At 48.0% G+C, this 13,478-nt stretch overlaps 1 protein-coding gene across 1 annotated transcript; it reads right to left on the reverse strand.

Annotated features, from left to right (window-relative positions):
- Window positions 1–282: 282 nt before the first annotated feature.
- On the reverse strand, window positions 283–11,728 carry Tmem92 (transmembrane protein 92). Its single transcript, XM_039087712.2, has 4 exons — window positions 11,648–11,728; window positions 1,224–1,246; window positions 665–748; window positions 283–523 (listed from the first exon to the last, which is right to left on the reverse strand). Exons 1-4 carry the CDS (start codon window positions 11,726–11,728, stop codon window positions 283–285), a joined length of 429 nt encoding a protein of 142 aa, XP_038943640.1.
- Between the last annotated feature and the right edge of the window lie 1,750 nt (window positions 11,729–13,478).

Genomic DNA, 13,478 nt, shown 5'->3' on the forward strand with positions numbered 1-13,478 from the left:
ATGACAGGATGGGATAGGCAGTCATTCCATGGTCTTTGGCTTCCTCCAAGAAAGAGGTTTGTGTGTGACGTAGCTCAAATGGTTGCATATCGAGTCCCTCTCCTCTGGCCTGTAGGGCGCTCAGGCCTGAGACTGTAGGGAGGAGGTGGTTCTGTGGGTGTTGAGTTCAGGACAACCTGCAGGAGAAGAGGCACATTTGCTTTATTTGGAGTCTGCTTTAAAAAAGGACAAATGTGGTTGGCAGAGCCCTTCCCAGTCCATAGTCCCTCAGCCTGCAAAGCATTATTTCAGCAGGTTGGACAGCCAGCTATGAAACTCATTAGGTATAGGGACAGAAAGACCCACCTGACTGTAGGTTGGTAGGGGATCCAAGGAGGTGACCCAAATGCTCTCTAGGGGTGCGATGGAGGGTGCATCTGGAGGAGCTGCTCTGATGTCATGGTGTAGTCGTTTGCACTTGGACATCACAAGGCTACAGATGCACAGGAGGACGATAATGACCAATAAGGTGATGAACACGATCCTAGGGAGGTGGGCATGGTATTGTCATAAGTGCCGAGGCCATGCTCCCTTGCTCAACCTCCTCCCTCCCTCACCCTCACCCTGTCTCTGATGAACCCAGCCCTCAGTGAATGATGCCCTGGAGGGGTGAACCTGTGCTTACTTGAGGGGGTCATTTTCAGGATCCAAGATCTTTCTTTCCTGACAGCATTCATTCTCACAGCATCTGAATCCTTTGGGACAGTGTCTAGTCAGGACGAACAAGCATGGGGAGATACTGATGACATCGCAGCCTCAAAGCAAAGGGTCCCTGCTTCCCTAGATACCTAGGCCCTCAAGTGCAAGTCACCCTTAGTGTGTGGGGGTACAAATCCCTCTGGGGCTCCCTGGGAGGGATTGGGATATGGATCTGAGATCTGGGTTCACAGTTCTCCATGGCAGTAGTGTGCCCTTGTTCCTCAGGCAGACTGGTCTGCTGAGGATCTTACTCGGGAGGCAGGAGTTCGATACTGACCATTTGTCTCCCCCCTCCCACCTATGGAAGGTTGGGAATTAGCAAGAGTTACAGACCTGCAGATCCCATGGTTGGTTAAGGTGACAGGGGCTGTGGTTTCAGCATAGTCATTTTAATTAGGTGTCTGTCACCTTATCCAGGGCTGAAACTGAGCACACACCTGACCCCCTTGCCTTTACTGACATCATCGACAACATCTCATACTTACAGGTCTTCACAGTTATTCACAGTCTGTGGGAGGAAAAAGACAGAGGTCAGAGGTCAAAGCCTGGGAGTTGGGTCTGGGATATTAGAGTGCTTGTTCAGCATGGCAATAGTACTTGCTATTTAGTACAGAACTCAAGAGAAGGCTGGACTATCCACGGCTGCACAAGCAAGGTGAGGCCATATAAGAAACAAGAAACTATGTCTCAATAAGAACTAAAGCTAGATATAGTATATCGTTTCAGACAGGCCCTCCCTCCAACTACCATGTCCAGGTTCAAAAACAGAAGCCTACCTCTGCCTACCCAAGTGCTAGGCTTAAAATCTTGACTTACCAAGGGAGCCCCCTAACAAGTTTGTATTGAGACAGGCATGGGTCTCCCTGGCTTGTCCTGGCTAGCCTGGAATTCAGAGATCTACTTGTCTCTGCCTCCATCTTCTGGATTAAAGATGGTCACCCTAACCCTGGCTCCCTCTTGGAAATTGTCCTATGAAGCTTCCCATAGTGGATCCTTAGATTCAGAGACTCCCAGAAAGCAACCTGAGCACCACGTTGCACCTACACCCTTGATTCACTGTCATCAGACGACACCACTCTGGGAGTTCACTAAACACACTCATGTCCTATCCATCCTCAGGTCCCCATTGCAAACCCTTGCCCTGTATCCTTCAGTATTTTGAGACGCTCAGGGTCTCCATACAGAATCCCATGCTGTCATTAGCAGTACTGTGTAAGCTCTTAATTAGAGCTCTCTTCCTCCAGGTATTAAGGCATTGCCCTCTCTGGCTACTTCACTTCAAACCATCACCATGTGTGGTGGTGCATGCCTCCAATCTGAGAACTCCACAGGTTCTAGAGCAGCTAGACATAGACCCTGTGCCAACCAATGAAGACTAGGAAGGCAGCTTTTGCTTTTCTAATGATCCTTACAATAGCCTTTCTCTTGTTAAAGAGAAGAGGAAAGGATAGGTGACAGTCACAGCTGGGTCATCTCCTCTCAATGCTCACAGTCCCTGTGTTCTTTGGTAAGGATGGGTACAGTAAGATGAAGACACAAGGGCCCAGGAACTCATACACATGCTCCTTTCTCTCTCTCCCTCCCTCCCTCCCTCCCTCCCTCCTTCCCTCCCTCCCTCCCTCCCTCCCTCCCCGTCTCCCTCCTCCTCCCTCCTACTCCATTCTTACATTCTTCTCTCTCTCTCTCTCTCTCTCTCTCTCTCTCTCTCTCTCTCTCTTCTCTCTTCTCTCCCCACTTGTGGAAATGACACTGTCTTGTCTTGGACTGTATTTTTTTCAAGTCAAGATGTCTCTGTGCACCCCTGGTTGTCCTGGAACAGGCTCTGTAGACCAAGCTGGCCTAGGAGTCAGATCCACCTGCCTCGGCCTCCCCAGTGCAGGGAATAAAGGTGTGTGCTGCTAACACCACTGGGCTCCTCTGCTAACTACATTTAAACAGCACTTAAGGCAGGCATGGTAGACCCAGCATCTAACTCCTTTTAATTCAAATCCTGAGATACCAATGCAGGTCTATGGCGAATTCACAGTTAGTACAATCTACATAGTGTCAGCCTGTGTCAAAAAAAAATGACAGGTTTAATAATCTGGATCCGGATTATTCCCTGACCCACCTTAACCATGTGGTCAGATCAGGATGGTTGGGAGCCTGAATATTAGTAAGCATGGATTTATCAGATCTGATTGGTGTTTTGACAACACTTGTAATTGGATCTGCAGAGAGGGTCAAAAAGGATGGGGTGGTCCCAGATGGGAAGAGTCTTGAACCTGGGTTCTCTCATACGTGGCATTGGATGGAGAATTAGGGGCTTCAAACAGCCAATGGGCACTGTTCTGGGGAGCTGACTTGGGAAGTCACTTACCACAGGCCCACCACCCAGAATATTATCAACCAAGATTGTAAATTTGATCCCAGTACTCCAGAGGCAGAGGCAGAGTTGAGGCCATCCTGGACTAATGAGTTCCAGTATATCCTCAGCTAGAGGAACCATGTCTCAAAAAACAAAAGAAACCAAAAGATTGTAGGTTTAAAAGGCTTCTTCTGACCACTTCTCAGGAAAACCTGCCAACCCAAGTCACTTAAAGAGTTTGAAGAGAAAGAGAGCTCCAATCCTGCCTCCCTGAGATCACAGCAGGAGGTCAACCAGCCTAGGAAGTCATGTTGACTGTGAGATCAAATTCAAACTAATTAGAGAAGTGAGAGAATCTCCACCTCTCTGGTACACAAGCAGATAAGTCAGAGTGAACCAATAAACTATACCCCAAGGTCACCAGCCATGCAGGGTCAGGGAAGCAGAGACACCTAATCCAGACAGGCAAGACCTCAGGATCCTCAGCCTGACTCAGAGGCATGCAAAGGCTAAACTGGGGGTCAGAGCCCCTATTCAGGGTTGTGCTTGGAGCCAGTTCCCAGTTAACAACACAGTCCTGCCAAAAATAGGGGCCCAGGTTTACCCAGGGCCTCCTTGTGGACCCTACTTCTACTTTCCCCAAACAGAGTAGGAAGGAATTTACCAATGCCTGTGGTTAAGGTAATTCCTGTCAAGATAAAGCTGGGACAGGGCTCCAAGGCAAGGCTCTGCCCCCAAAGAATCCTCCAAAGTCACAGAGTCCTGCTTACCTCATTGGAGCTTACTCCTTGCAATCCCAATAGTGTTCCGAAGATCACGGTGAGGGCTCCTGGGACCCAGGCTTCCTGCATCCTGGCAGGAGGGCCAATGAGCTTAGATGTGTAAGGACCCAGGAACTGGGCAAGACCTTACCAACTTCTCTCCACCTATGGGGCCCAGCAGTGGTGTTGGCTGGACCAGGTCTTAGAGCCTAGCCAGAGCTCAGGGAGGAGAAGAAGAGAGGAGCTGGCCTGGTTGAGTTTGAGGTTGGAGGAATTGGGAGGTTAGAGAGTTTGATTTACCAACTTGGTGAGTTGGATGGAGCAGAACACTCTAGAACTTAGTCTGTCGTTCTGTGCTTAAATAGTGTTTAGAGCAGGGCAAGACCACACACCTTTAATCCCATCTCTAAGCAGGCACAGCTCTGTGAGTTCAAAACTACAATCTATTGGATCCAGGACAGCCAGGGTTAAATTTCAAAAGCCAGTGGTGTTAGCACAAGCCTTTAATTCCCCAGCACTCAGGACAGAGAGAGGTGGATCTCTGAGGCTAGCCTGGGCTATGGAGGGGGTTCCTGGACAGCCAAGACTTCACACAGAAACCCTTTGGGTGTCAGGAGGGGAAGTGTCTGGGGAGGTGACTCAGGGCTTAGGAGCAGCTGTCCTTGGACCTGGATTCTGTGTCCAGCATCTTCATAGAAGATGGCTCATAATCCTCTGAAAGTCTACTTTTAGATCATCCCATCTTCTGAACTCTGAGGGCATCATGCATGCATATGGTGTACATACATGAGGCCAATCAATACTCATAGAAATAAAAATGACATAAATATACCTTAAACAAAACAAACCTTTAAGGCCAGTCAGGTGATTCAGTGGGGATGGAGAGATAGGAAGAGGGAGAACAAAAGGTGGAGAGGGAGAGGGCTGGAGAGATGGCTCAGTGGTTAAGAGCACTCAGTGCTCTTCCAGAGGTCCTGAGTTGACATCGTGGCAAGCAGGTGGTGGATCACAACTATGTGAAATGGGATCTGATGCCCTCTTGTGGTGTGACTGAAGACAGTTAACAGCGTAGTTATATATAAAAAATAAATAAATCTTTAAAACAAAAAGATGAAGAGGGAGGGAGCTAGTGAGGGTGTGCATGAATGAAAAAGTGTAATGTAAATATTTCTTATTATTCTTTTACTTTTTCAATTCAGTGTTTCTGTGTGTAGCGCTCTTTGTCCTGGACTCACTATGTAGGCCAGGCGGGCCTCCAACGGAAGATACACACCCCGTAGGTGTCCAGAGAATGGGGAGTATACACATGTGCCACATCTATCCCATATAAAATACCCTTTAAATGAAAATTTTAAATTCTATCCAAGGGGTGGTGAAAAATTCGTGGCTAAGCACTTTGTCCATCGTGGACTAAAAGTTGGTGGCCCTCAAGGCGACGAGAAGGCCAGGTGGGATTCATGTTCAGAATCAGGGAGTGTGTATATGGCCACCAGGTAGCAGCATAGGACAGCGACTAGGTGGGCCCAGGTATTTAGGTCATGACTTGAGAGGCTCTGAGACCTTACAAGAGAGCAGGCAGACTGGTGGATGTAGGGTGACTGACAAGGGTGGAAGACGGATATGTGTGTGGCCTCTGGGCTAGAGGAAGAGGAATAAGGACTTAGTGACTGAGTTGCTGTCTCGTCTGCTGACACAGGAAGGTGACCCTTGAGGGTCTGCTGTGAATGCCATGTGCATCTCACATGCCCTGTTCCCTGTCCTCTGTATCTTGGCTGTGGGATACAGGTAACTCCTAGGAAGCATCCCCTTATTTCTGGTCCCTTTATTACATGTCAGACTGAGAGATTCCCCAGCCTCAACTTCTCTCCCAGTCTTTGTTTTCCAACTTTACTGCCCTAATGGGTACCACTTCCAAAGGCATCTATTTGGGCCCCTCTGTTGTCCTGCTGTTTCCTTCACCAACTGTTTCTCAGGGACCCTGAAGCTCCCTCATTCTCCTGCAAGGAATTGTCCTGTGGTCTCTCTCCCACTATCTGCCTCTGATTCTCATTATCCCTTGTTTCCTTTAATACTCAATATCCGAAGCTTCCAGAGTCAGGCTAAGTGCAATTGGGATCTGTTCCCAGAGAATCCCGTCTCTATTTTAAAACTCTGGAGACTGAGGCTAGGGATTCAAAAGGTGAGAAGTGGGTACACCTCTTGCTGGAATCCCCTTGGGACAGTGCTGATATTTCCCAACAACATTCACACTTTGGCCCTCTTGAGAGAAATTGTTGCTAAGTTGGATTTCTGGCCCTCCTACCTCTTTTCAGGCCCCACTGTGTCTGTCTGTGTCCTGAGAGAGACTTCTGTGGTCCTTCATTCCCTGCTGCCTGCCACCCTGCCAGACCGGGAGCCCCCTCTGGAATTAGGTCTCATGAAAGAGGAGAAGGCCAGACACCCTGTGTAGTTGACAAGAGTGTTGGGGTGGGTGGGCTGGAGAAATCAAGGGAAGTGTCTAGTACCTGTGTCCCTGATGGCAGTATGGAACAGGGGTTATTTCCTGTGAGTGTCTGGCATCCATCCAACCTCCATGTATTCTTGTCAGAGGAGAGGGGAGGAGATTAAAATTGTATTGAGATTCTGTGATAAAGATTATTCAATTGAATTGACTGTTGACCTTCGGGTAAGATCCTACCCAGCAAAATGTAGATGCAGGCATGGTAGTACGCTCCTTTTATCCCAGGAGAAAATGCCCAGAACATGAGTTGAAGACCATCGTGGGACAAAGCAGGCTCTAGGTGAAGAAAGGCTTAATCCAAGGGATAATAACACACACCTTTAATATAAGCATTACAGGAGACTGAGCCCAGCAGATCTATTAGTTCTAGGACAGTCTACAGAGCAAGTTCAGAAAATCAAAGCTCAGGCAGAGAGGGACATGGGAAACAGAACGCTGGGAATGGAATGGGGGAGGGTGTCAAGGTCTTGATGGCGCTCAGCAGAACTCAGCTGGTTCTTCCATATGGCTCTGGCTTCACAGATAGAAACAGAATGTATGACAGGGAAGACTGATATTGTTTAACTGGAGCTGAGAAATTAGCTGTGATTAAGAAGAGACCATTGTCGCAGAGGTGAGGGGAAGTATTTCCAGTGAGCTCAAAGTTGCTGTGTTCATGGATAGCGAAGGTTGTACCACATGCTGCAGCTGTACTTGCTAATGTGTGAGAGTCACCCAGGTGGTACTGGTTTTGAAGGCACAAAGCAGTCATGAAGAACACCTGAGGCTTGGAATTGTGAGAGAGCATGGAAGGCCATTGGTGAAGGTGCAGCTTCAGTTGTAGTTGATGGTCCAGGACAGAAGAGGTCATGCAAAGGAACTGAGGCTTGGCACCATGAAGAAAGCCTTTGAAAGGATATGGGTGATGTCTACTTCATTGTGTGGACCCCAGCCTTTTGGAGATGCCAGTAGCATGAGATGATCGCCAAGAACAACACTGGTTGTTGAGTGGATCAACCAGAGCTTAGAGCGCTACAGTGTAGGCTCACCTGTGACACCATGACTTCTCTTCTTTTTTCTTTTCTTTTCTTTTTTCTTTTTTTTTCCGGTGCTGGGGTCCGAATTCAGGGCCTTACGCTTGCTACGCAAGTGCTCTACCACTGAGCTGAATCCCCAAACTCTACCATGACTTCTCTAAACCCTCACCCACTTCTCTAAACCCTCAGAAACTGAGTGGGAACAGACTCTGTCAGACGCCTGGAGAGAAGGCTCAGTGGTTATTAATGCCTGCTGCTTTCCAGTACTTAGGTTCAATTCCCAACACCCGCATGGCAGGACGTAACCATCTAAAACACCAGGGGGACCTGTGACCCTCCCACACCGATGAATGCACATTTTAAACATGATTTTCCACCCACTGAACTTCAGGAGAGCCACTCTCTCAGGCCAAGCACTGATTGGAAAGCCCTACACCATCTTCAATATGGTGGGGGGAAGGAGGCTGAGGTGTCCCTCCTCCTTTAGAAAGACTCCTGCATCAAAACAAACCCTTCTACCCACACTCCCTCCATCACGACTTCTTTTTCCTGCACAGTAACATTTTGTCAGCATCTACTGCTCTCGATCAGACCTGAATGTCCCTGGATTCCCTGTCTTGCCATCTTCTGTGGCAGCCAGAGGATCCCCACTTGAAGCCAGCCTGCTCTACAGAGTGAGTCCAGGACAGCCCCCTGCCCTACCTGCACACCTAAGCAGTGAGTTTCCCTAGTGCTGTCTGTCTGCAGAGAAACATTGGCCGTCAGCCCCCTGCAGGAACCACAGTAAAGACCACAGTAGGTGTCCAGGCACCTCCAACAGGAACTGTCTCCATTCCCTTCCACAGCCTGTGCACACTCCAAGCTCCAAGATGGCCTCCGTTACCTCAGCCTCTGGACAAACCCTTCTTCTCTTTAGGAGTTCACCTTGGGTGGGCTGTAGCTAATGCCTGGAACCCACTCTCAACAGAAGGTACAAGGTGGGGTCAGCCCCCCACTACATCCAAGGGATTCTAGGAAAGGAGGTGAAAAGAAGTGTTCCCTAGACCTCACTCCACACATTTCTATTCATGCTTCTCCAGGCTTCTCCCAACTTTACCTTCTCTCGAAGGCTGTTTTCTGAATTGTTACTCCCTAATAGTCCCATGATCAATCCAGTTCTGGTTTGTTAACAAATCATGTCAGAGGAATAGAGTAGAATTGTATTGTCTTTCCAGTTCATTTCTTTTGAGTCCCCAAGATCCCAGGAAACACAAGGTCTAAGCTTTCCTTCACATCTTGGATTCTCCATCCTCCCAGCAGGTGCTCAGGGCAGTCTGTCACCATTGGAAGAAGCTGAAGTGTCTCCTTAGCCTCTGAACTGGTCCCCATCAGCACTCAGCAGCCAGACAGAACATTGGCACCTGTGGTTTTTGCATTGCTATAGAGGTGCAGTGAGATCCTCTCAGCACAGGTATGGATGAAGAAGTCTCAGAGAGTCTGACCAGTTCAGTCTTCACTGTCTTGCAGGCACTGACTTGCTGCTCTAGAATGGCAGAGTGAGCTGTCCAGTCTAGATGGGAAGACCACGACCAATGACTTTTTTATATCCACTACAGACTCCGCCAATTATTAAAAAAATCAACAGCCTTTATTGTGTGACAGAGATTACAGATCTAGTTTAGCTCTCATGACAAAAAGGGATAGCGGTATAAAAGTACAATCAATGCAATCACAGTACAATAGACAGGATGGGATATGCAGTCGTTCCATGGTCTTTGGCTGCCTCCCAGAGGTTTGTGTGTGAGGTGGGTGATAGGGTTGCATAGCGAGTCCCTCTCATCTGGACAGTAAGGCCTTCAGGCCTGAGGCTGTAGGGAGGACATGTTTCAGTCCCAGTTGAATTCAGAACAACCTGCAGGAGAAGAGGCACATTTGTTTATCTTAATATCTTGGTACCAAAAAAAAGGACAAATATGGTAGGAAGAGCCCTTGACACTCTATAGGCCCCAGGCTCCATACCATCATTTAAGCAGGTTGGGCAGCCGGCTATGAAACACATTAGTTATTGGGACAGAAAGACCCAACTTACGAATGGTTGGTAGGGGATCCACAGAGGTGACCCAAATGCTCTCTAGAGGAGCTTTGGAGGGTGTATTTGGAGGACTCTGATTATCCGCTGGTCTGAGGTCATGCTGCAGTCCTTTGCAGTTGGACATCACAAGGCCACAGATGCACAGGAGGGCGAAGATGACCCAAAAGACGATCAGTGCAAGGCTAGGGAGGTAGGGGATGGTATTGTCATAAGTGCCTAAGCCATATGCCCTTGCTGGACCTCCTCCATTCCCCAACCCACCCTGATTCTAGTGGATCCAGCCCTCAGTGAATGAAGCCCTTGGCTTACGTGAAGTGTTCAGTATCAGGATCCCAGTTCTTGCTTTCCTGACAGCATTCATTTTCACAGAATATGAATCCTTTGGGGCAGTGTCTAGTCAGGACAAACAGGAATGGGGATATACCAATGAAATCTGTGCCTCAAATGAAAGGATCCCTTCTTCCCCAGACACCTAGGACCTCAAGTGCAAGCCTCCCTCAGTGGGTGTGGGGTACAGATCTATCCTGTGTTCACCGGCAGGAATTGGTGTGTGGACCTGAGACCTGAGGTCAGAGTTCTCCATGGCTGTAAGGGGCCCTTTTTCCTCAGGCAGAGTGATCTGCTGATCTTACAGGGGAGGCAGGAGTGCCACACAGATCTTTTTTGTCTCCCCCCTCCCAACCATGGAAGGTTGGGAATTAGCAGGTGTTACAGACCAGCAGATCTCAAGCATTGGCAAGGTGACAGGGGCTGTGGTTTCATTAAAAGTGATATGAATTACATATCTGTCCTCATATCCAGGGCAGAATCTGAGCACATACCAGTCCCCACTGCCTACTGATGTCATCGACAACGTCCCATACTTACAAGTCTTCCCCGTTGCACACAGTCTGTGGGAGGAAAAAGAAAGAGGTCAGGGGTCACAGCCTGGGAGTTGGGTCTCAGTTGCTAGAATTCTTGTCCAGCGGTGCAATGAATCAGAGAGATGTGGGTAAACCAGGAGTTGATGTCCATCAGTACAGAACTCAAATGAAGGCAGGACTTCAAGATACACAGCCAAGGCGAGGCCTAATACCGTAATGGAATATCTGCCTCAGAAAGAACTGGGGCTACTCTCTGCTCAGACACTGTTCCAGACCGTGGGTCTCAGAATCTCAGTCCCTGTAACTACCATGTCCAGGGCAACAACAGCAGCCTCTCTCTGCTCCCTCACTAGCTGGGATTAAAGGCTTGAAGAACCAAGGAAGCTCCTTCACCCTTTTTATTATTGAGACAGGCAAGGTGAGCACCGTGTTACCCTGGGTCGCCTGCAATATGGAGATCTACAGATCTCTGCCAAAGACCTCTGAATTAAAGATATGCCCCACTACACTTGGATTCCACACATAATTAGAACTTGGTATAGGAAGCCACTTTTAGTGGATCCTTAGCTCCACAGCCCCCCTCCCCCAGGGACAACCTCAGCCCCTCACTTCCCATACACCCACCAGTCACTGTCAGCAGTAGAGACAACTCTGGGAGTTCACTAAACACACTCATGTCCTATCCATCCTCAGGTCCCCGTGGGAAACCCGTGCCCTGTATTCTTCAGTATTTTGATGCACCCACGGTCTCCATACAGAATCCCATGCTGACCATAGCAGTACTGCATCAAGTACCATTGCCATGTGTGGTGGAGTATGCCTCCAATCTGAGAACTCCACAGTTTCTAGGGCAGCTAGAAGTAGACCCTGTGCCAAGGAATGAAGACAAGGAAGGCAGCTTTGGCTTCGGTAAAGATCATTCCAGTAGCCTCCACGCCCTCCTACACAATCAGATATGTGCCTAATAGAGGCAATGAACTACACCCCAAGGTCACCAGCCTTAAGGCAACAGGGAAGGAAATTCTCCTCACCCAGACAAGCAAGTCAGGTGCCTCAATCTGACTCAGAGTGTAATAAGACATATCAAGACTAAAACAGGGCTCAAACATTCTATTCACGGCTCTACATGGGACAAATACTCTGGTAACCACACAGTCCTGCCATGACTACAGGACCAGGTTTCCCAAGGGCCTCCCTCAGAGGTCCCTCCCTCCTTTTTCCCAGAACAGAACAGAAAAAAGTTAACGATTGCCAGTGGTTAAGTGAATTCCTGACATGGAAAGGCTGAGACTGGGCTCCAAGGGAAGCCTCTGCCTCATGGAGTCCTCCAAAGCCAAAGAGTTTTGCTTACCTCATTGCCGCTTACTCCTTGCAGACTGGATATCAGGCCAAAGATCAGAGTGAGTGTGCCCAGTACCCAGGATTCCTGCATCCTGGCAAGAGGGCCTATGAGCTTAGATAAGGGCAGAGTTAACACACTGGAATTGGGCTGGATCAGGCTTAGAGCCTATCCAGAGCTCAGGGAAGGGAAGGAGAGAGGAGCTGGCCCTTCCTGAGTTTGAGGATGGAGGAATTGGAAGGTTAGCAGAGCTTGAATACCAACTTGGTGAGTTGGATGGAGCAGAAGGCTCTGGAACTTCCTCTCTTGTTCTGTGCTTAAATAGTGTTTAGAGCAGGGTGTGGCGACACACCTTTAATCCCATCACTAAGCAGGCACAGCTCTGTTGAGTTCAAAACTACTATGATACCATATGTTGGATCTGGGAAAGACAGGGCTAAATTTCAAAAGCCCAGTGGTGTTAGCACAAGCCTTTAACTCCCCAGCACTCAGGACATAGAAAGAGGTGGATCTCTGGGGCTAGCCTGGTCTACGGAGGGGGTTCCTGGACAGCCAACACTTCATACAGAAACTCCTTGGGTATCAGGAGGGGAAACTGTCTGGGGAGGTGACTCAGGGGTTAGGAGCAGCTGTCCTTGGATCTGGATTCTGTGTCCAGCATTTACATAGAAAATGGCTCACAATCATCAGAAAGTCTACTTTTAGGTCATACCATCTTCTGAACTCTGAGGGCATCAGGCATACATATGATGCACACACATCAGGGCAATAAATACTCATAGAAATTAAAATGACATAAATAAACCTGAAACAAACCAAACCAGACCTTTTATGGACAACCATGGCATTCAGTGGGGAAATGTGGTGAAATACAATTCTGATAATCTAAATTTTGTTTTATTTTGCTTTTCAAGACAGGGTATCTCTAAATAGCTCTGGATTTTCTGAAACTGACTACCCAGTTAATTAACTGATTGCCCAGTTAATCCTCCAATTCATAGAGATCCCCCTGCCTCTGCCTCCTCTATATACTGATTAAAGTCATGTGCCCGCCCATCTACTTTTTAAAACTGAATTCGAGGGGGTTTTGTGGAGGAAAAAAAAAACTGAATTTGATCTTTGGGACCCCTCTAGTGAAATGTGAAAGTCAAGGCCATGCACTTGACTGCAAACACACAGACACAGACACAGACACAGACACAGACACACACACACACACACACACACACACACACACACACACAGAGAGAGAGAGAGAGAGAGAGAGAGAGAGAGAGAGAGAGAGAGAGAGGAAGAGAGAGGAACAGGTACAGAGACAGGGATGGAGAGAAAAGAAGAGAGAGAACAAAAGAGGGAGAGGGAGAGGGAAAGAGAGATGGCTTAGTGGTTAAGAGCACTCAGTGCCCTTCCAGAGGTCCTGAGTTCAAATCGTGGCAACCAGGTGGTTGCTCACAACTATCTGAAATGGGATCTGATGCCCTCTTCTGGTGTGACTGAAGACAGTTAACAGCGTAGTTATATATAAAAAATAAATAAATCTTTAAAACAAAAAGATGAAGAGGGAGAGAGCTAGTGAGGGTGTGCATAAATGAAAAATTGTAATTATATATTTCTTATTATTCTTTTACTTTTTCAATTCAGTGTTTCTGTGTGTAGCTCTCTTTGTCCTGGAACTCACTCTGTAGGCCAGGCGGGCCTCCAACTGAAGATACACACCGCGTAGGTGTCCAGAGGATGGGAATTAAACACACATGCCACATCTATGCCAAATAAAATACCCTTTAAATGAAAATTTTAAATTCAATCCAAGGGGTGGTGAAACACAGCTTTAGTCCCAGAATAT

This window comes from Rattus norvegicus, chromosome 10 (genome assembly GCF_036323735.1).
Source record: "Rattus norvegicus strain BN/NHsdMcwi chromosome 10, GRCr8, whole genome shotgun sequence".
Taxonomy (NCBI): Eukaryota; Metazoa; Chordata; class Mammalia; order Rodentia; family Muridae; genus Rattus; species Rattus norvegicus.

Coding starts and splice junctions, on each gene's coding strand:
- Tmem92 (XM_039087712.2), bottom strand. CDS start 11,728: ATGCAGGAATCCTGGGTACTGGGCACACTCACTCTGATCTTTGGCCTG. Junction 749..1,223: donor GTGAATAACTGTGAAGACCT/GTAAGTATGAGA, acceptor CGTCCTGACTAG/ACACTGTCCCAAAGGATTCA. Junction 524..664: donor CCTGAAAATGACCCCCTCAA/GTAAGCACAGGT, acceptor CCACCTCCCTAG/GATCGTGTTCATCACCTTAT.